The sequence below is a fragment of the Centroberyx affinis genome, unplaced genomic scaffold, assembly GCF_046629955.1.
Source record: "Centroberyx affinis isolate AG114_WGS23_722 - 3 ecotype Tasmania unplaced genomic scaffold, CSIRO-AGI_Caff_v1 ptg001127l_1, whole genome shotgun sequence".
Classification (NCBI taxonomy): domain Eukaryota; kingdom Metazoa; phylum Chordata; class Actinopteri; order Beryciformes; family Berycidae; genus Centroberyx; species Centroberyx affinis.
Window position 1 is genome coordinate 85,834 of NW_027279666.1, and position 21,740 is coordinate 107,573.

Consider the following 21,740-nt stretch of genomic DNA (forward strand, 5'->3'; position numbering starts at 1 on the left):
TGAGAGAAAAAGTGAGAAAGCGTCCCTCATCCCTCCCACTATAATGCCTGTGCCCTTAAGCAAGGCACTGAACCTGCCACTGCTGCAGTGGAGCTGCTCAGTGGTCGTCTCCATGGCCACACTATGTTGAAAGATCCCTGACAATTTGCCTACATGCCCACCGCATCCTTTTTTTCTTAAAGGTTTTTTTTAATTAAGCGCTGCATACTAAATTTTGTATCAAAGCTACTGAAAGTATAGACTGTAAGAGCTGCTATTGTGGCGTCCAGCGCATAGTTTATCCACCTATTTGTCTCTCAAACTCCTTAGCAATTGAGAAAGACAGAAATCTAATATCGTAGAAACTAGTTCAGATTATTTTCGAATTGACAGGTAAGAAAATAATCTGAGCGAGAGAATAATCTTAGATTTCAATCTTTCTCGAACTCCTTTGCAATCGAAAAAGACTGCAAACGAAAACCCTGGAAACTAGTTCTGATTATTTTCTTCTTGACAGAGAAAGAAGCCCATAAAGGGAAAGAAGGGGCTACGCCTGGGGAGGTCCTCTGACATTCTTCATGTGATGGGGGGTAACGCGTATGTATATATGTGCTGTCCGCCTATTCCGGCGCAGCATCTGTCCCTACGTATATTGCATCCAAGTCTCTGCTTGCACCCGCTAGTCAGACGCTGGCGCAGCGTGGGGACGGGGTCGGGGGCGGGGAGGAGCAGGCCAGCTGGCTGTGGATGCTGCCGATGCCCTGCCGGCCCACGCCGACCGCCGCCGCCGCCATCTCGCTGCCGCCCAGCACGTCCGAGCACAGCGACTCCACGGCGTCCAGCCTCTCGATCTGCACCAGGCGCGTCAGCAGGTCGGGGATGCTGTAGCCGGCCGTGCTCACGCGCTCGAAGAGCTGCAGGCCGTCGCTCATGCCGCCGATCTCGTCGCGCTTCAGGCCGAAGCTCTCGGCCAGGTGCCTCCACGTCTTCACCACCGCCGCCTCGCTGCTGTAGGACGAGCTCAGCATGCGGCTGGCCTTCTCCAGGCAGTCGAAGGGAAGCTCTGTGGGGCTCAGGCCTGCAGAGGAGGAGCAGAACGGGAGATATCAGACATGTTCTTCATTCATTTTTTTTTCCTACCTCGGTATATCCTAATCTTCTTGAAACATTGGACTTGTTGGGAGGGAATTTTTGTATGAAGCACATATACATGCACACACATGATTTTGCAAAGTGTATGCACATATGGTATGCATAATCTGCGTGCATACTGTCCTAACAAGTCATTCAGTCATGTATTGAGTCCTTTTTTTAGCTTGTGAAAAATTCTGCCATTGCGGTGAGATGATTCCACTTATTTCTAATGCAGTTTCACTTATTTCAGGAATGTTCTTGAACCCAAGTGTCAATATCTTGAAACAAGGCAGAATACAGCAGATCATTCCACTAGTATCAAGAAAATGACAGAGATTTTTTTTGCACTGGAAACAAGTGAAGCGATCCGACCCTATTGGCAGATATATTTAAGAATCAGTAGTTGATTAAATGACATAAGATATATTTTTTCAGTGCGAGGGAGACTTACCCTCTGCCACACTGCAGGCTCTGGCGTACAGATCCAGGATCTTTTTCCTTCGACTCTGTAGAATCTGTGTGGTCAAACATAACAGCAATATGTGATTTCCAGATGACATTCAACTGAAAATCTGTTCATAATCATCTTTTTCACTCGAGATCCCCCCTCTGTCGGCCTCTATACCATGCAGTAAAATCTTTAAAAGCTCTTTCTTCTCACCCCTGTGGTTTTGTTGTTGTTGTTGATGGCATTCGCGTTGCTGATGTGGTTGGCGCTGGTGATCTGGTTGCCATTGCCGATGTGGTTCGGATTATGGATGTTATTGGCCGAGCCGGCTGCGATGGTGGGGGTCCCGTTGGGGGTGCGGTCGCGGGCCAGGAGCCCCAGGGAGAGCAGGCAGAGGTCGGGCTTGTTGCCCAGGTTGAGGAGGCACAGGTTGGGGTTGGCGTTGTTGGTGTCGGCCGATCCCTGCTTCTCCGACGCCGCCTCCTCGTCGCTGTCGATGCTGCGGCTCAACAGCTGCTCGTTCTCCGATGACGCGTCGTTCTCACTGCACACACACACACACACGCAGACATTTTAATGATTTCCGTTTGTCCACATATTCATAGAAATCACAAAAAAACACAGAGGATGTATATGGTTTTATGTTTTATAAGCCTCCTCCTGATCTGCTGCCAATAAGAGCTGACACTGAACAGCAGCTTGTCAAAAGTTTGGCTTCACTCCTAGCCAGACCTGCCATCACACACTCTGAACAAAAAGGGTTCTATATAGTACCAGAAAACGGTTCTCTAGGCTTGTACCATAGCAGAACCCTTCATGGTGCCACAAAGAAGCCTTTTAGTAAGGTTTTCTATAGCACCAGGCTCAAATGGTTCTACATAGACACTTTATGGTGCTGTAAAGAACCACTTAAGAACATAAATGATTCAAATCAGCAGCCACATTGGGTTATTTTTTTCTGATTTCTAGTTTTTTATTTGTAACAAATCAGAGGCTTCCTTGAGTCAAGCCACTATCCTATCCCAGGAACCCTCGAAGAACCCTCCTTTTTCTGGGTGTAGTCACCATTTGCCAAGTAAAACTCATTTGATCCTAAGAAGGATGTTACTGTAAGTTTCACACTTTCAAATTTCCCAGTTAAACTTGATACTAATAGATTTTACCTAGTTTTTATCGCTACTGTAATGCAGAAAAGAGAATCTTCAAGGCGAATATGCTAGTGTGAGCACCGAATAAAACAAAACAAGACAAAAGTGTGTCAGTGAATAAGGCTTTTACATGAAACTGTGACCTCCAGTTGTTGATCATCATAAGGCAATAACAACATCCCAGTATACCAGTTGAAACTAAAATCAAATCATATGCAGCAATATTGATTCTAGTATGCAGCAGAATCACTCTGTACAAGCTCTACTATATAATTAGTGGGAATGACATCTTATGCATATAGAATGACTTAAAGCATAAATACAGGGACTTTTACAATGAGGATGCATTGGAAAGAAAGCTTGTGTTGTTGCTGCAGCCGGTGTCGTTTCTAACCTGTTGCTGTGATTGACTGAAATGGCTCTGCGTTTTACAACATGATACCATGTTATATCATTTATGACCCGCTCTCTCCCTCACTTTCTCCCTGCGCTGGATTTTCTCCCAAAAGCACCTTGTTGACAGCGGCGCTCGGAGATGCTCACACAATGCCATTGTTTCACAGTCCCACGCTCTATCTCTTAACACACACACACACACTCTCAAACACACACACACAAAATAGCATTGTTTCCCAGACATCTAACACCCACTCTGGCAGCTAATGCAGTGAGTTAGCACATCCTTTGGCATGCTGCTGTACCGCACTGTTTACTGCCATTGATGCTGAAGAGCTTCTCTCAGTGTGTGTGTGTGTGTGTGTGGAAGTGTGTATCTCATGTATTTTCTAATTTACACCCCCTCGATATATTGGAGCAGCGTATCAATGTACGCTACTGGCACTGTAAAATTTGAGCACAATGGCTCTGTGTGTGTGTGTGTGTGTGTGTGTGTTTGTTTGTGTGTGTGTGTGTGTGTGTGTGTGTGTGTGTGCAATACTGTAGGCTATCATGTATTTCTTATGCTTCCCCTGTACATTATCCACTTGCCTCAATAAAGCAGCATTGTCTGTGCGCACGGGGGTGAGATGTATGCAGAGAGACGAAGGTGGATGAAACTGTCGTCCTTTTGTTATCCGCCAGGACGTGTTTTCACCTGGTGGCGGTTTTTGGCGGAGCCGGGGGAATAAATACCCCCCACCCCCACCCCCTCCGCCCCCCCCTGTCTGTCTCTCACTGTTTTCTAAGCTGCAGGGCTCATCTGTGCTACCTCATCACTCCGCCTCCCTCCCTCTTCCCGAAGCCACATAATGACTCTCTGCTTCATAAAAAAAAAAAAAAAGAAAAAACCCTCGAGTGAACTTGCTTTTTACATGAAGCCCATGCCCACGCAGAGGAGGGCACACACACACACACACACACACACACACACACACAAACACACACACACACACACACACACACACACATACATATACATATACATAGACACACCAATAAAAAGGCCAGCAGCAATGATCCTACTACTGCAGTGACTTGTTCTGTGGTGGCTTAATTACGGGCAGATGCCGAAAGAAAAAAAAAAAAAAAGACAAATTATAAAAGCCTCTTTCTGTCGTCTGGGGCCTCTGTGACGCCACGCACACGCACATGCACACGCACATGCACATGCACATGCACACACTCAAGAATTAGCATACAATGGTGCATACATAATGCATACATACACACACTTAACCTGCATATAATACACACACACTACAGGATCAGTACACACATGTTGCCCGTAGTCGACGCACACACACACACACACACATGCACAACCCACATGTAATACGCAGCACTCACCCTAACAGCCTGTTGTCTTGTCAGAGGCAGACTGGTAAACAAAAGAGACGCTGTACTTGTCTGCGACAAATTACCTCCATTTTGGTTTGAACTACAAAGAGGGTTAATGCTGCAATCTGGAGTTCTGTGAGGGAACATAACTTAACCTTTTCAGAACGAAGCTTCGCAACCGCTTTTGAAATTCAACTCGCTGCACTAAGCACATAACCGGTGTCACGTGGGAAACTTTGTTTTTGAAGGATTTCATGGTCTTCTCAGGGTTGAGTAAATTCTACCATCCTTGGGTTTATGAAAGCCTTTCAAACGCAGTTGGCTAAAGTGAAAAATGCCTGGTGGTGAAGCTCAAAACAAGGCTGCTTTTCTCCTGAGATGTTGACATTTTGGAGATACAAGCTTTTCACCAGACAGCGCAGATATGAAATTCTTCTTTAATCTCGCTCATCACCTTTATCTACATCTCCCCTGATGTTTTGTACACTCAGTGCATATAATTACATATTTGATGTCAGTTGTCATTTCCCCAAAAAGTTCATTTTTTCCCATTTTCCCACAGACACCTATATAGTTTTTGGTCATTTTGAAGTGCCATGTCAATGGTTTTGCTTGCTCCTTGGGTTATGAACATGGTTTTAATCATGGGTAAACCCACCTCAACTCAGTTTACCCACCTTTAAAGGCGGAATTCACAGAATCTATTGCAGAAAGTAGTATCAAACTGATGTGTTATACGAGGATCTTTTAAGGTATGCGTCCTTATAAATGAATGCTTTTCTGAAAGTATAGTTGATTTTTGTTTCTATTGGTGGTTGTTTGCCTTTTGATGATCACCTACCGGAGCTCACAGTTTACCCACCTTTTCATTTTATCACTACATCACTGTCATGAAACAGAGTAAATCACACATAGTGAATCAAACATCTTCTCTCACCTTTTCACCGTCTTCTGAGGAGGAGCTTTGAGCTTGTCAAACTCATCTTTCTCTGAGAAGATCACCACATTATCTGAGGGAGAGAAGACAGAGGTTTCCAACAATTTTTTTTTCTCATGAAGCCACAATACAGAAAGCGCAGAGAGAGGAAATAAGACAATGATCATAAAAATGAATTATAAAACGATCTCAAAGGAGGTCAGCCCCGATACATGCCGTTCTCTCTTGTAATGAGAACGACTCGCCAGACTCCATTTAAAAAATTAAAGTTGTAATAAACAGTAAACGTACACTTGTAGAATATGATTTAAGACTTTTATGAATGGCTAGCAGCCGCTCTTCAGTCCATCATACTTATAATCCACCAAGCAGCAGTTTATTTTCAACGAGGTGGTAACGCGCAGTGTGAAGCAACTCTAAATGTCCACATTTGACTGAAAAAAGTGCTTTGTTAAATGTCTTGAATCGTGTTTTATGAGGTTGGTGCTTTTGCCGATGAGCAAGGCCAAGTTAAAATTTGAATGGAGTTCAAAAGACCTCGATTTTTGAATGGAGTTTGGTGTGAGTTTCCACCCGTACAAAAGAGAACATTGAGTATCGGGGCTGAAGGGATCTTAGTGAAGGAGCTGTGAGCGGAGGAAATGCAGTTGGAAGGAGGTGTGAAATAATTACAATGACTATTAGGTTCAATTGCACTTACATCATGGATACTGATAGGGATAGACAGAGTAATGAGTGAGCACCTAAGTGGAACAAAGTCTGTGTGTGTGTGTGTGTGTGTGTGTGCTGGCATTTTGGATGACTGGTGTGTAATTGTGGGAGAGAAGCCCATTGCTCCAAGCTCTACCGGAGCTAGCTGTCATTCACCTAGACACTGAGTTAATAAGCCTCTGAGATGAAAGATACAGATGCTTGATTTCACACACACACACACACATTCGTGGTAACCCAATCGAATAACAAAGCAGCAAAAGCGGCACCAATAAATCACATCATTAATATCTAAAAAATATATTCTAATTACTTTATCATAATATTATAACTATATAATAATGAATTAAATATAATTATAATCCTAGCTCTACCACATAGCGTGTCTGTGGCTACAGATAACTCTGTGTGTGTGTGTGTGTGTGTGTGTGTGTGTGTGTGCGCGCGCTCATCCACACCACATATAGGCGGTAAGTCAGTAAGTCTAGGCGTTAAATTGAACAGAACATCATTGTCAGGAGAAATGGTGCCTAAAGCAACGCATGGCCGCAGCATTGGAAGCTTCACATTCCACCATGGTGTACTCATCACACACACACACACACACACACACACACACATACAGTACGTGTGCACACAGATGCATTACATACAGTTGGCTACAAAGCATAAATACACGTGCACATACATACATACTAGATTGATGCATGGGGCCAATATTGTCTTTTTCGTCAAAAATCAGGTATCAGCCAGTCAGTGTCATCCACCTCTAATATGATGGATATGATGCAGTTTGACTGATTACATATTTATTGTAGAATTGACCAATACTACACTGGTTGTTTGTCGGAAGCCCTTAACCTGAACTGAGTCTAATGAAACATTAATCAGATTCCAAACAAGTATGCATGAATATGTTTGTATGTAGCAGCAGTGGTATTATCCTGGATATCAATGGAGAGTTTTAGTGTCCCATCATGGTCTAAATGCTGTCTCAGAAGCTCAAGAATGCAATTCTGGGGAAACACGTTTTTGGCATGAAAATGGTCAAATTTAAGGCTATTGAATACCTACACAAAATAACTGGAGGGAACATGTAGCCTTCAAAAACCCATATCATGTCAAGCCCTAATACATACACATGAGTGCATGTACTGTATGTTCCCTATGCAGACAGAGCTGCTCATATGGATATACAGTAGGCTCTTCCACAGGAGGATGTGAGCTTCACTAGAACTGTCAAGAAATAATCCTAAATGATATGTCTAAGCTCAAGTCAATCATAGTACATTCAACGTGCCCTGAATCAAGGTTGCAAAACATATCGCTGCAGGATTTAGTCAGACTCCATGAGTGGTACTGCAATTACTACTGGGTGGTATTTATTCATGTCTCAACTGCATGTTAAGGCACTGGCATTAAAGGTAAGAAAAAGGTAACAAATGAGTAGCTTTGTTGTGTACTTGTACTTTGTACTTGTACTATTTTAGTGGGATACTTTGGTACTCTTTCCAGCCCTGGTTTTAAGGTTAGAAAAATAGTTTGCATCCAACAATTTTCAGTTTTCTTTGCTGATGAAACGCTGATGAAAAGTTTATGCTGCTAGGTCCAATGCTAAACTTGTTCTAGAGCTAAAACAATGTTTTTACTGCCATGGATTCCCAAATATGCAGCTAGAATACAGATTGTGATTGGACTAAAAAGGTTTCTGAGTGTGTGTGTGTGTGTGTGTGTGTGTGTGTGTGTGTGTGTGTGTGTGTGTGTGTCCTATCTTACCAGGGACATCTTTCTTGTCTTCCTGTTTGTTGGTCTGAGCCTCCACTGCCTTCACCACTTGTCCAGAGCAACATGCTGTAGACGCACACACACACACACACACACACACACACACACACACACATGGAAACCGTCATAAGACAAGATGAACAACAAACCTTAAAAACATTACTTTTTGTGTGTGTGTGTGTGTGTGTGTGTATACAGTATATAAGTGTGTCTCACCCTGACCGCTCGGCTTGGCCTTCAGGATGTAGAACATGATGATGAGGACGATGGCGATGGCCATGATGAAGATGGTTGACATGGCGATGATGAGAGCTGTTGCTAGGTGACCCTGCCCCGTGGCATCTGAAGCATGGAGGCAGTGATGAAGGATGAATGATATGTGTGTGTGTGTGTAAGTAAATGACTGGTTTCATGAAAGAATAAAGATGAAGAAAGATAGAGAGAGAGTAGATGGTGATGGGAGACAGATGAGGTCTGTGTGTGTGTGTGTGTGTGTGTGTGTGTGTGTGTGTGTACCTTTATGTGGATGAGGGAATACAGTGGTGCTGGAAGTGTCACTTGGGGCTTTCCCTGGTGCCACTACGGCGGTCCGCATGCCTGCAACAGACACACACACACACACACACATACATATTCAATGCAAGTTTATTAACAGTTAATGTCTTAATCTATTGTTTGTCTGTCCAATATCTCAAACACCACTGATCAGATTTTGATGAAATTTGGGGGAATGATGCATCTCACCGCTGTCTTCCAACATTTTCAAAATTACAATTACAGGTCAAAACGGCAAGTGCACATTCAAGATTTCCTATAGTTTGCGACGAGTAACGTTTCCCAAGCGTAAATTATCTGAGGTCCCTGAACTGTGTCTCTCTCAGCCTTCCTCCCACCACAGTAAACAAACAGCGTTTATGGGAAGTGTGGATTTGGAGAGGCAACGCTCCAAATCTCCTTCTTTCCCTCTCTCTTCACTTTCAACCTCTTCCAATCCCTCCCTCTCTCTGTCTCTCTGTCTCTCTCTCTCTCTCTCTCTCTCTTGCGGGGTTGTTGATCAACTGTTTTTCCTCTTTCCTAATGGAGCTGTAAACCCCTGGCAGCTCATAAATCAGCTCCTTTAATCAGTCTTTAATTTCACCAAGTTGATACACTGTAGACTTCTTTGGCATGTGCGCTGCTGCTTCCCCTGGCCTCGGTGCGTCATGTCATCACACACACACACACACACACACACACATCCCAGCGCCCTGTGGTTGCAGACATCACTACTCGGGGTGTGTGTTTACGGTCTCTGGTCGAGGATATGAGCCTGAACTGGAATTCTGTTTAGTCGACTGCGGCTCCGGCGCGTCTTAATCACGTCTCGCAGGCTGAAAACTCACACTGCCGAACGCATCCAGCCGATGCTTCCTCAACCCGATCCGCTTCATCAGGCCCAAGCAGACGGAGAGGAAGTGAATTACAAAGCAGTGTAGCTGAAAACACCAAAGTATTTCCCGGATCATGATATCTCCGTAAACAGGGATGTAATGGAGGGTAAACCCACTTTTCTATATGAGTTTACCACCTTTTTAGGCTGCCATAAATCCTCATGACATAAATTCATAGTATAAATGTTGGTATGTTGTATTAAAGTGATGTAAGTTATATGAGGATAGGATCTTTTAAGGGAAACAAGTTATTGCTTTTATGCAAATATAATTGATTTTTTGTTCATATTGGTGGTTCTATTGGTGGCCGAATTATCAGATGGAGGTTATAGTTTACCCTCCTATTTATTTGTCCACCACATCACTGGTTGTAAGTATATGTACAGTTTATATAAAACAACATGACATATTTTTGCCTTGTTTGCAGGTCATAGAGACACATTCACCTTGACGATTCTCTATTAAGATAAAATAAATAAATAAATATGCATATCTGTAGCCCTAGTCATGTGAGATCCATAGTTCAGTGCCTAATAAATTTCTTTTTTCAATATAAAACTGCACATTTGTGACCAGCCCAAAGCACACCTGTGCAATAATCATGCTGTTTAATCAGCATCTTGATATGCCACACCTGTCAGGTGGATGGATTATCTTGGCAGGAGAAGTGCTCACTAACACGGATTTAAACAAATTTGTGAACAAAATTTGAGAGAAATAAGCCTTTTGTGTGCATAGAAAAAGTCTTAGATCTTTTATTTCAACTCATGAAAAATGGGAGCAAAAACAAAAGTGTTGCGTTTATATTTTTGTTCAGTATACATATATATATATATATATCAAGTTAAACTGAGACATTTGCAATCCTGGATTAAATGTGTTTTACTTGGTTCGAAAACGTTTCAAAAAAAGTTCTGCTAATGCTCATTTGGGGCATTTCTTTTACTCTTAAATGTTTCTTTACAGCATCATACAGGTTCTATGTAGAAGAACCATTTGATCATGGTGCTCTAGAGAACGTTACTAAAGGTAGAATGTCAAATGCCTACAGAACACTGCTTCTGCCCCAAGAGCAGCAATACTCTGTATTCAATATAATAAAAGAGTTCGGCTGTGGTACAAGCCTAATAAACCATTATAATACACAGAACCCTTTGAGTGTATCTACCAGTATTGGTGCCTGATGGTAAAAGGGGGAAACGGATGGGGAGAGGGATCGACACTTTTGGCAGCAGATGTCAGAAACATTTTTAAAAAGAGGACAGAGGAAATTGAGCGATGCCTACAGACTCCAAACGTCTGCCTGCCAAAGAGTAGCATCAGCACAAGAACTAACACGCTAATCATCTTTCTTTCTCATACCCACTGAAGTTTTAATTATCACACACACACACACACACACACACACACACACACACACACACACACACAGAGCTAGGCAGGAGCCAGGGTAATTTACAGATTACGTGGCGAGTGTCAGCCTGCCTTCACCCCGACTGAGCAGAACTCCCTGCTTTCAGCTACTTCTTTTGTTATTTTTCGGGGGGGGCATGCTGTTTTCAAGTTCTCATTTAAAGGAGTTTAATTAGACTGTACCACTGCCTGTCTGCACAGTTGGGAAGAAACACACAGAGAGAAAGTGTGTATTTCTTTTTGTGCACATTTACTCTTTCGCTGCAAAACATGACAAGCTTGGCAAGTGATTTCAGCTTGTATCCACACTTGTCAAGCTTATTTCAGGATTTGTGCAGTCAAAGTAACTTTTCTGGTTTTAAAGTAATAATCTGTGACATTTTCATATACATAAATGTCTGTTCACAGTAGTGATTCAAGCTATAGCCAGTGCATGAAAGCTATTACATTTGCTGTTCTAAGTAGGTCTTTCCCGGGAAAAACCCTCTGGTGTATAAGTGATGCATTTTATGTTTATTTGTTTTTGTTACCTCCGCCAAGGAGGTTATGTTTTCGGTGCTGTTTGTTTGTTTGTTTGTCTGTCTGTTTGTCTGTTAGCAGGATTACGGAAAAACTACTGGCCTGATTTTCATGAAACTTGGTGGAAGGGTGTAGCATGGGCCAAGGAAGAACCCATTCAATTTGGAGCGGATCCGGATCCGACTCACAAACAAGCAATAATAGCACGAACCTTGGTGGAGGTCTGCGCTCTCGAGTGCCCTTCTAGTTTTTTTAAGTAATGAACAACAATAGCCACCATGGCTGAACAGACAAAGAAAAGAGTGCCACCTACATTAACTAAAACTACATCAACAGAAAATCCAAGGAAAAAGACGAGGATTTTGAGGATTGCCAATTTAAAAAAGTTCACTTGATGCAATAAGTCAATATGACTTCTATCAAGAAATCATCACAGAACAATGATTAGAATCTTAAAACAAGAAACGTGTTAGAGGACAACCTCACTTGTGCCAAGTAAATGTCTTGAAACAAGTTACATTAGCAGGAACACACTTTGACTAAAAATATCCTGAACTAAACTTGCTAAGTCTGGATATAAGACAAAATTGTTTGCCAAGCTTGTCTTTTTTTGCAGTGTTGTACCTGTTCTTTTCTTTTTTTTTTCTGTCTTTTTATCTCCCACTCGCTCTCCTTTCCCACTATCATCCACCACTCATTCCCATGCCTGGCAGAAACAATTAGACAGCTGTTGAAAAGCTTTGTTTGTATACACACACTCTCTCTCTCTCTCTCTCTCTCTCCCTCCCTCTCTCTCTCCCTCCCTGCTCCTCCTCCTTCACACCCTCCTCCACTGCAGGCCCGGGCTGCTTTTTGGGATTTGTCATATTTCAAAACCAGCTCATTAAATATGACACAATAACAATACCATTCATTTCCGGGCCCTCCAATAACACTCGGTGGGAGGGTTGAGAGATGATGGGCCCATAAAACTCATTCCCATGGCGATATGTATCAGCGAGGGCCCAAAACACTGTGGAGATTCTGTAATTCCCTCGCTGCTGGATCAGTGTGATCCATCACATGGAGCCAAGCCCACAGAGGGACAGGATGACTCTGACAACAAATATCCATCTTAACATCTTTTTTCACTTGTTTTAAGGGACATAAGATTTTAAGACTCATTACTACACTAAATGATTTGTTAACATGGGCATTTTTGCCGTGAATGCCGCTGTCTGTCTAATCCACCCACCACATAATTGATTTGAATCTAATCTCCCGCTACTCACCCATCATGGCATTTTTACTGTATCTGAGGCAAGAAAAAATAGCTGAGTCGGACTGCCAACTCTTATCTTTAAAAGGAGATAAAATGCCAATCAATTGCAGTCATTACATTTACATTTTAGCTATTTAGCTGATGCCCTTATCCAGAGTGTAACAGTAGACTAAGCTTCAATTCCTAGATCACCAAAAATGCCGAATTTAGTTGCAAGGAAACTACATTGGCTCATTATTATTCTTCACCTTTAAAAAAAAGAGTCAAGAAAGACGTCAACTAAAACCACTAATCAGAATGAGACTATAGGAAGATGTCAACCAAACCACTAATAAGAATGACTGGACTATAGGAAGATGACAATCAAAACCACTAATCATTATGACTGGATTGTCACCCTGCTGCTTTCTGTTCAAGTGGTGTCATCATGCTGTCACACCCGTTTTTGCTGCTTATTTTTCAATAATTTTTCACATGTATTCCTGTCTGAATGTAAGGTTACAATATTCCTGGCAACTCAATGTGTTAAAACAGCTGCCTTACATCAGCAACACGTCACAAGGGAAAGAAGGTGCTAGTTTAGATGACTGAACATCCCTTTTCAAACACTTTGAACAGAGAAAGTTGTAGGACTGCAGACTTCAAATCCCCAAATTGTTGACTTTTCAGGAACGAGGAAAAACAATCTTGTTTTTCGCTTGACCACTAAACCCAGGGTTCATATACATGTAAATCTATGCACCCACAGAAGAACCACGTATTCCTTCAATTGAGATTAAAACATTTTCACCTGACAACAGCAATGCGTTGTAAAGCAAATGTCTGTAAGGAATGTGCTGAACATGGACATCTGACTGATAAGGAAAAAGGAGAGGGAGCAGTGGAAACTCTGATAATTGTTATGGTTGGGAGATGTGGTCGCAGTAACAGTTGGCGCCATCCACACACACACACACACATGCATATACTGTACACACAGGTATGCAGGGTAATCAGCAAGGCAGTTTGGTTATGGATGAGCTGCCAGACACCCTCTGGAGCCAGAAAAGCTGAGATCCAGAGATCCAGGGAGGGGAGGGGTGTGGACGAGGTCTCAGTATCCATCAGCGAGGCCTGCTGACAGGGGGAGGATGGTGGCCAGAGGGCCTGGGAGAACTCAGCGCTACCTCTGACCTTAAGCTGTTCCCTGAAACCAACTCCAGGTTTTCCCCATCCATCTGCTTTTGCACAATTTATCCCCTTCAATTTCCTGTCATTTAGAGAGAAAATCACTTGAGACTTTGGCATCTTTTCCCAGGAGAAACCCGGTCTTCTTAGGATAAAGAGAGCAGTGAAGATGAATGTTGAAAAAAATGGGGAGGAAGATTGGAAACAGGGATGAGCATGGGAAGGAAAGAAAGAAGGAAGGAAGGAAATTTCGAAAATATTCTGAAAGTTGCTCTTACATTCTTTGGTGTTGCGCGGAGCGTTCTGGCAGGAGTGGCAGACCTTCCCATACAGGTTCCTGGGTCGGTTCTCCAGAATGTAATACCTTGGAGACACAAAGTACACGGTGAAGATGGAGGTGGGAAATATATGGATTTCCTTTGCTGTGTGTGGAATCACTATAGATTATAGTCACAGAACTACTAACTACCAACTACTGATTACTAACTACTGCCAATTGATTACTATTAACTACTGACTGCTAACTACCAACAATTAACTACTGACTAGTAACAGCTACTAACAAGTACTAACTACTGACTACTACTAATAATATAATAAAACTTTATTATTATATATTTTATATTATTATACTAACTAACTTACTGAGCACTAACTGTTGACTACCAACTACTGACTACTAACTATTGATTATTGACTACTAATTACCAACTGTGTGTGTGTGTGTGTGTGTGTGTGTGTGTGTGTGTGTGTGAGTGTGTGTGTGTGTGTGTGTGTGTGTGTGTGCATGCGTGCGTGGAGGTTCTGCTTGTTTCACTGAGCCAATTACTTCCAACAAGGGGTTGTTGTTTTTTTATCTAGCCAAGTGGAGAGTATGTTGAAATTGCGCAAAAGCCTAGAAAATGTCTGTGGTGTGTGATTATTACAAACTCACAGAGAAAGACAAAAAAATGATAATTTTTTACATGTTTGAGTCCTTACTTGCTACGGGAAGCGTAGCAACTAAGTGAATCTCATATAACTCCACCCTCCCTGATGGAGGCCCTGGTGTTTTCCTGCACCACCAGGGATCCATTAAACCCCACCTGAACCCCTCTAACCCACGTCTGACCCTCACAGTCCCATCACAAAGAGAAGACGACAACGAAGGAAAGGAGAAAAGGGAGAAACCAGCTATAAAAGGGACAGAAGCCATTTTCAAAAAAACTAAAAACTGAGTTAATAGTTCAAAGCGAGCACCGCCATCCAGCTTGCCGGGTGTTTTGCAGACACATGTACCCTCCCTACCTTCTAGACATACCTCCACGGAGCATAAATATGGATTTCACCTCAATGGGAAGCAGCTGAGGTGAAAAGTTTGACTCACTGAATACATTTAATTGATGCCCCAAAGACACTAAACAGCGTTCGGTACAGGTATCGCCCTGAGCCTTGACGTGTCTGCGAGGGGAAGGCGGCGAGTCTGACTGACTGAATGCGTTGAACTGACAGTAAATAATTCCTGCTTGAACGCGTGAGCAGAATTTCTACGCTTATGTACTCGAATCGCATGCAGTGTGCAGATAATAAGCACTGCACTACTGTATGTGACGGATGTGTGTAAAAGCAATGCGTTTCTAGTTTGTTTGTCTGTCAGCAGGATGTCTCAAAAAACGTATGAATGGATTTCCGCGAAATTTGGTAGACAGATGGATCTTGGTCCAAAAAACAATGGATTCGATTTTGGTGGTGATCTGGATCTGGGATTTCTGCCATTAGAAGATTATTGCCATACTTATGAAACTAATGGAGATGGAGACTTGATTCAATAATCAGTATATGTTTGCAATGTTGGGAAATCAATTAAACTTAAACTTTATGTGATAGGAATTATGTTTTTGGGTGTGACAGCAAGTTAGGGAATTGTTCAGCGTTGCCGGAGATCCTTTCCTCTGATTTTCTTTCTCTTTTTTGTTCTTTTATTCATGATTTTTAGGGCCCACGGAGCCCAATCACAACTTTTTTCACTCATAATAATCCATTGCAATTCCAGAGTTAGCGGAACGCGACTATTTTTCCAGGAGCTGCTTATAGAGTGTGAAAGTACATGGCAAGCAGCAGATAAACACAGTCTATCACAGCAGGCGCAGCTACCGCCGCTCTCATTAATTCATTCACATTCTCTTCCAGGCATTTTCTTATACTGGGACCTCAGAGAAGCACGCACAGGCTTTAACTGAGCATTATAGCAATGGTTCAGGCGTGTTCTGTTCTGTGTCGAGAATGTATGGACTCCCAAAGCTCCCAACTTCAACTCTCTCTCTCTCACACACACACACACACACACACACACACACACACACGTACACGTAACCAAAAACACAACATTCGTACCCTCATTCCCGTAAAGATCAAACTGATTAAAAGTAAAAACATCCTGCGAAATGGAGACTGAAAGCCAGCTACAAGGCAAGAGGACAGCATCCAGAGGAAGGGAGGGAGGAAGGGAGGGAGGGAAAGGAATGAGAGATGAAAGAGAGGAAGAGGAACTTTCAACAATAAAGTGGGGGGCTAGCTTTGCACTCCTCCGTCTCCGTTTGAGAGAACACAGTGGCTGACTTGTCCAATATCCCTAAATCATGCATCTCCCATACTTGTGCCAGAGCCACCGAGACCCAAACATATTTAATTATGAACTGCCCACATTTAAGAGGCAGCGGGTGAAATGCGATCCGGCCCAAACGATTGTTAAATTCCATTAGCAATCAACTCTTGAGTAAAACATCCATCTCACAGCAGGAGGGTATATCGACAACAACCATCTGACATCCTGGTTAGGGGAAGAGGCTGTTTCCTATATTGACATGGCGAGTCAATCTCCCCACATAGAGAGAGTGGAAGGGGGTGGGGGGTGATGAGAATGTGGGAGAGATGATGGATAGGAAGGGGGGGGGGGGGGGGGGAGGAGGAGGAGGAGGAGAAGAAGGTCTGGTAACGTTTAAAAGTGCCTTATTGACTCCATGTTCCAATGACAGACATGGCATTTCCACATGGCAGCTGTGGGTGCCATGGCGAATGGAGGGTTAGGATGTGGTGTGTGTTTGTGTGTGTGTGGGTGTGTGTGTGTGTGTATGTATGCATACACAGTAGAGTGAGGGGGTGTGGTGAAAGAATGCAACGGGGTGGTCCAGTCATGTCAGGGCCATGCTACTTTAAAGTGTGTGCCTATGAGTCTGTATGCGTACATATGCATGGGCCTGAATGTGTATATTGTACAGCCATATACATCTGCATGTGTGTGTGTGTGTGTGTGTGTGTGTGTGTGTGTGTGTGTGTGTGTGTGTATACATCTGGGTGTATGGACGCAGTTTATTTTCACGGTTCTTGAATCTCATGCCGGTATGCAAAATACATTGCTTTAGTAGAATTACTTTAAATATCAGTGACAGATAAAAATAAATAAAATCAAAGCCAAAAAAAAAGAAAAGAAAAAGAAATCATAACTGACATCATGTTAACAAATGCAAAACTGACAATACTAATCTATCACAGCAGAGTGTTTTTTTAAAGATGCGTTTATGTGACTGTAAAGTGGGTTTGTGAGCAGAAGGTTGTTGGTTTGAATCCCTGGACTGGCTGGGAAAATGTGGGTGGGGGAAGTAACACTCTCCTCTGCCCTTGAGCAAGGCACTGAACCCCCAGCTGCTCCAATAGAGCCACCAGTAGAAGACTGTGGTCGTACTGGACAGCTCCCAGTATGAATGTGTGTAACTATGAGTGCGGACTTTCCCTGGATTCAAAATAAAAAACATTTTGAGGATGTACGGTATCGTGTGGCAGAAGCCTGCTGCTTTTTGTGCCTTTAACGTTGTTTTTGTGTTGAGTGGGTTTTGGGTCTTGGATGTGTGTGTGTGTGTGTGTGTGTGTGATTTACCCCGGTAAACAGGTCCCACACTCGGCGTCACTGTCGGGGGTCCCCGGCATGAGCACGGTGGCCCGGTAGAGGGCGTCGCAGTCTTTATGGCGTCTGCAGATCTCGTACTTCCCTTTGGAATATTTCCCCTGCGGGCACGGCACACAGGCGAAGTCCTCATCCTTCACACCGTAGCCGCAGGTCTGCAAACACACACACACACACACACACACACACACACACACACACACACACACATTTTGTTAAGGGTGCCAACTTTTCTCTCCTGGTCAATTCGTGTGCATAAATGTGATCTCATGTTTTTTAATAGGCCTAAACACTCTTAATGATTAATAAGATGCTTTTCGGGGCAACTGCATTGTGGACACACACACACACACACACACACACCACACACGAACATGCATACACATCTGTTTTTGTCCACATCCTTAGCAAATCTGACATTCATGTTCTTAGACAAAAAGAGAAATTTGATTGGTCACAGAGGTCCCTGTGTGTGTGTGTGTGTGTGTGTGTGTGTGTGTGTGTGTGTGTGTGTGCGCAGTTTTCCATGCCTGGTAGTGTTTAAGATGACCAACTCATCATTCTGTCTTCTAGCATCAATTTCCTCTCATCTCCTCATGTTAATACCGCACAGTGGGGAGGCCAGAACAACAGGCCACACACACACACACACACACACACACACACACACACACACACACACACACACACACACATAAATGCATACTCACTCTCTCTCTCTCTCTCTTTCTCTCTCTCTCTCTCTCTCTCTCTCTCACTCACCCATTTTTTCTCTCTCTCTTTCATCTTTCATTTGTCTCTCACTTTCATCTGTCTATTAAAACAATCCTATCCCCCCTTCGCTTTGGGCTACAGTAGATTGAGTCTTAGAGAAATCTAATATTCCTGCCCTCCTATTTTACTTCCATACATCCCGGTGTGATTTGTTTGATATAAAAAAGCATTGAGCTATTGGCGGAATCCTGTCCCTTTGGATTAGAGCTGGCTTTGGATCTTTCGGGGTAGAGATTACCCTGGCTCCACTTCTGTTCGTTCACACAAAGCTTTTCCAGACCGGCTGAAATCTCCTTCCTTTTCAAAGTGTTTTTTTTTTTTTTTTTTTTTTTGCGTCTCCGTATCTTGCCGGTAACCCAGGGTACAGTCCGTTTAATAGGTTAGGACACGGACGAAACCTGGCATGGACGCTAAGCATAAACACACATTGATGTCAGCTGTCTCGAGGCTTAAAAATGTCTCCTCACCTTCATTTAAAAATGTCTTCCACCTTCAGCTCTTTACTCAAAAAAAGTAAAGGAGGAGGGAAAGAGAAATCCAGTTTTAGTGCATTCGAGAAATGCATTTTAATGTCAAGTTTAAATGTAATCCAGCTAAATCATATAGACGCAATATGGATTCAAGACGTATGTTAAAGGGGTCTTAGATGTCTTGATTGCTGTTTGATGTGTCAAAGTAACATGCTGTGTGTGTGTGTGTGTGTGTGTGTGTGTTGAAGTTGCATTGAAGTCTCTATTGTGAGGAGGAACCCTATGGTTATCCTATGATTAAAAGGGCATCAAGACACACACACACACACACACACACTCCCAGGGAAAGCACAGGGGAGTAGAGTAATGTGAATTACAGGCTGTAGCCGCCAGAGATCAGACAGCCAGGGGAAAGTGCAAAGGGAGCTCTGATTGAACTCCTTTCTTCTCTCCTCTGTCATGTCTCTATCGCTCACAAATGGCCAAATTACTCTTTACGGAGCGCGCTACTTATCAGGCCGAGCTGATCGCTGTCTGCTCCGTCTGAGGGGGAAGAGAGGAGCGGATCATTTGGTGGTTTTACAAGTTTGAACACAACACGCGGCCGCGATAGGGAATACTCACCGCAGCTTTAGACACATGCTGGCTTGTGGAAGGGAAAGGAAGGGAAAGAGGAGGGAAGAAAGGAAGGAATGAAGGATGGAGGGAAGGGAGAAAAGAAGGAAGGAAGAAAGAAAGAAAGAAAGAAAGAACGTAACAAGGTTTAGACACATGGTAGCTGATGGAGCTATGGGAAGGAAGGAAGGAAAGAATAAAGGAAGGAAGGCTATATCATTTCCATGCAAACTAAACAATATATGATATTGCACATTGATATTTATGATAAAGATACTGATATGTTGAGCTTTCTTAAAATTAAATTGTACAATTCATGTTTGTTGCTAGGCTAATGCAAACCAATAATAATGTAGCTGGATTTATGTTAACTAAGCTACTATCATGGATAAGTTCAATAAAGCATTTGAATGTTCTGTTAGTTAACTTCATGTTTCCTCCACATGTTTGTGCAGGTTCAATGTAATTGATCATTGACTTGTTTTGGATGTAATGCATTATGGAGAGCCAACAAAATCTGTACTCAGTGATGGATGTAGTGTGTAGTGCAGCATACTTCAGTCAAAACATACTTACACAGAAGTAAAACTACTGAATTCCAAAAAATACTCAAAAAGTACAAGTACACAAACAAGCTACTCCATTGCAGTGATTGAGAGAGCAATTGTATAGTAATTTGCCGCTTTCACCCTTGAGTGTGTCTGTCTGAGGAGGGAGTGGCGCCCTGAGGTGCCCATTGAAGCGCTCACCTCTGCTCTGTTTGCTTTGGCTGACTGGCAGCGGCTAAATCACTATGTGACTACTGCAAGTCATTCACTCTGATTCATTCCTCCTCATGGCAGGCGATCGGAGTGACAGAAATTGTTCATTCTAATTTGGACACCCTGCGATGTGCAGCAGTGTGTGTGTGTGTGTGTGTGTGTGTGGACTGAGACAGTGGGTGGTCTGAGCAGAAAGGTACAGTACAGAGAAGTTCATAAGGTTGTTTCACATGTTTCTCATGCTATCATGTTTCTCATGATGTCACAGTTACCCATTAAAAAGATACATTCTTACCTTCTCATCCCCTCTAAATATTAGATTGAAGTTAAATTATCCAAAAATGATATCCCACCTCCATCCCCTGATTCATTTTGGTCATAACTGAGAGGAAAAAAGTAGATTTTCTCTGGTGGAAGTATTCCCACAAAGAACATCATCACTGTTTTATATGAAGTTGAGTGACAAATGACTGCTTCCAGTAATAAGTAAAAGAATGACAAGTAATGAGTAAAGTCGTGATCACATAGAACAAAGTGCAGCTGTGAGACTCACTAGTACCAGAGAAATCGGGAGCTCAAAGAGAGCGAGGAGCGTTACATCATTCTCGTTGCTATGCAACATAAAGTTTGACAACAACTTGGAAGTTATCAAGTTAGTGGAAGTATCTACGTAGTGCTACTGATGTTGTTGTTGCAGGTGCTTGCAGGAAGACACTGGTTTGCATGGTGTGTGTGCGTGTGTGTGTGTGTGTGTGTGTGTGTATGTGTGTGTGTGTGTGTGTGTGTGTGTGTGTGTGTGTATGTGTGTGTGTGTGTGTCTCACCATATGCGGTTCCTGTCCTGGCTGGCACTGAGGGCAGGCCTGGCAGGTGTTACTGGTCTGGTTGAAGAACTCAAACTCTCCACAGCTAGAATACTCAGCGCCAGCAGACAACACACAGCACACCTGGAGGGAGGGAGAGAGGGAGGGAGAGAGAGAGGGGGAGGGAGAGAGAGGGGGGGGGGGGGGGGACAGACAGGAAGAAGGTGTGAGCAATGCTTCAAATTTGACTTTAGCATAACATATACTGTATGCGTGAAAACAGAAAATGAGTAATTCCTGGGTCTGAATCGATCAATTCTACAATAAATATGTAATCAAACAAACTGCATCATATCTATCAGATCAGAGGTAGACATCATGACTAGCCCATATGAATTTTAATAAAAGAACAAGATCGCTAAACTGTTATATTGGTCCCAAGTGCGGATTGCATCATTATTTTACAAAATCTGTTTTAATCCTACTAGTCCAATAAAAAGTGTTGAAATACACTGCAGAATATTTTCCTTTTACTTGTTTTTGTTTTAAAAACGTTTAAACATATCTCATCGTCTGCAATGATAAATGACTGCAATAGCCGCTGCACCTTTATTCAATAATATCAATTTGCCTAAGAATGAATGTCATCATTTTAATTAGCAGAAACCAA

At 42.8% G+C, this 21,740-nt stretch overlaps 1 protein-coding gene across 1 annotated transcript; it reads right to left on the reverse strand.

Annotated features, from left to right (window-relative positions):
* Positions 1 to 54: 54 nt before the first annotated feature.
* On the reverse strand, positions 55 to 21,209 carry edar (ectodysplasin A receptor). Its single transcript, XM_071523848.1, has 10 exons — positions 21,092 to 21,209; positions 17,622 to 17,803; positions 13,987 to 14,072; positions 8,435 to 8,515; positions 8,135 to 8,260; positions 7,910 to 7,984; positions 5,423 to 5,495; positions 1,775 to 2,105; positions 1,565 to 1,628; positions 55 to 1,057 (listed from the first exon to the last, which is right to left on the reverse strand). The coding sequence occupies exons 1-10, from the start codon at positions 21,092 to 21,094 to the stop codon at positions 663 to 665; spliced, it is 1,416 nt and encodes a 471-aa protein (XP_071379949.1). The 5' UTR covers positions 21,095 to 21,209; the 3' UTR covers positions 55 to 662.
* Positions 21,210 to 21,740: the final 531 nt, after the last annotated feature.

Excerpts from the sequence above, each read along its gene's own strand:
- edar (XM_071523848.1), bottom strand. Across the intron at positions 8,516-13,986 it reads TCCGCGCAACACCAAAGAAT|GCATGCGGACCGCCGTAGTG; the intron begins GTAAGAGCAACT and ends TGTCTGTTGCAG. Across the intron at positions 5,496-7,909 it reads AGACAAGAAAGATGTCCCTG|ATAATGTGGTGATCTTCTCA; the intron begins GTAAGATAGGAC and ends TCTCTCCCTCAG.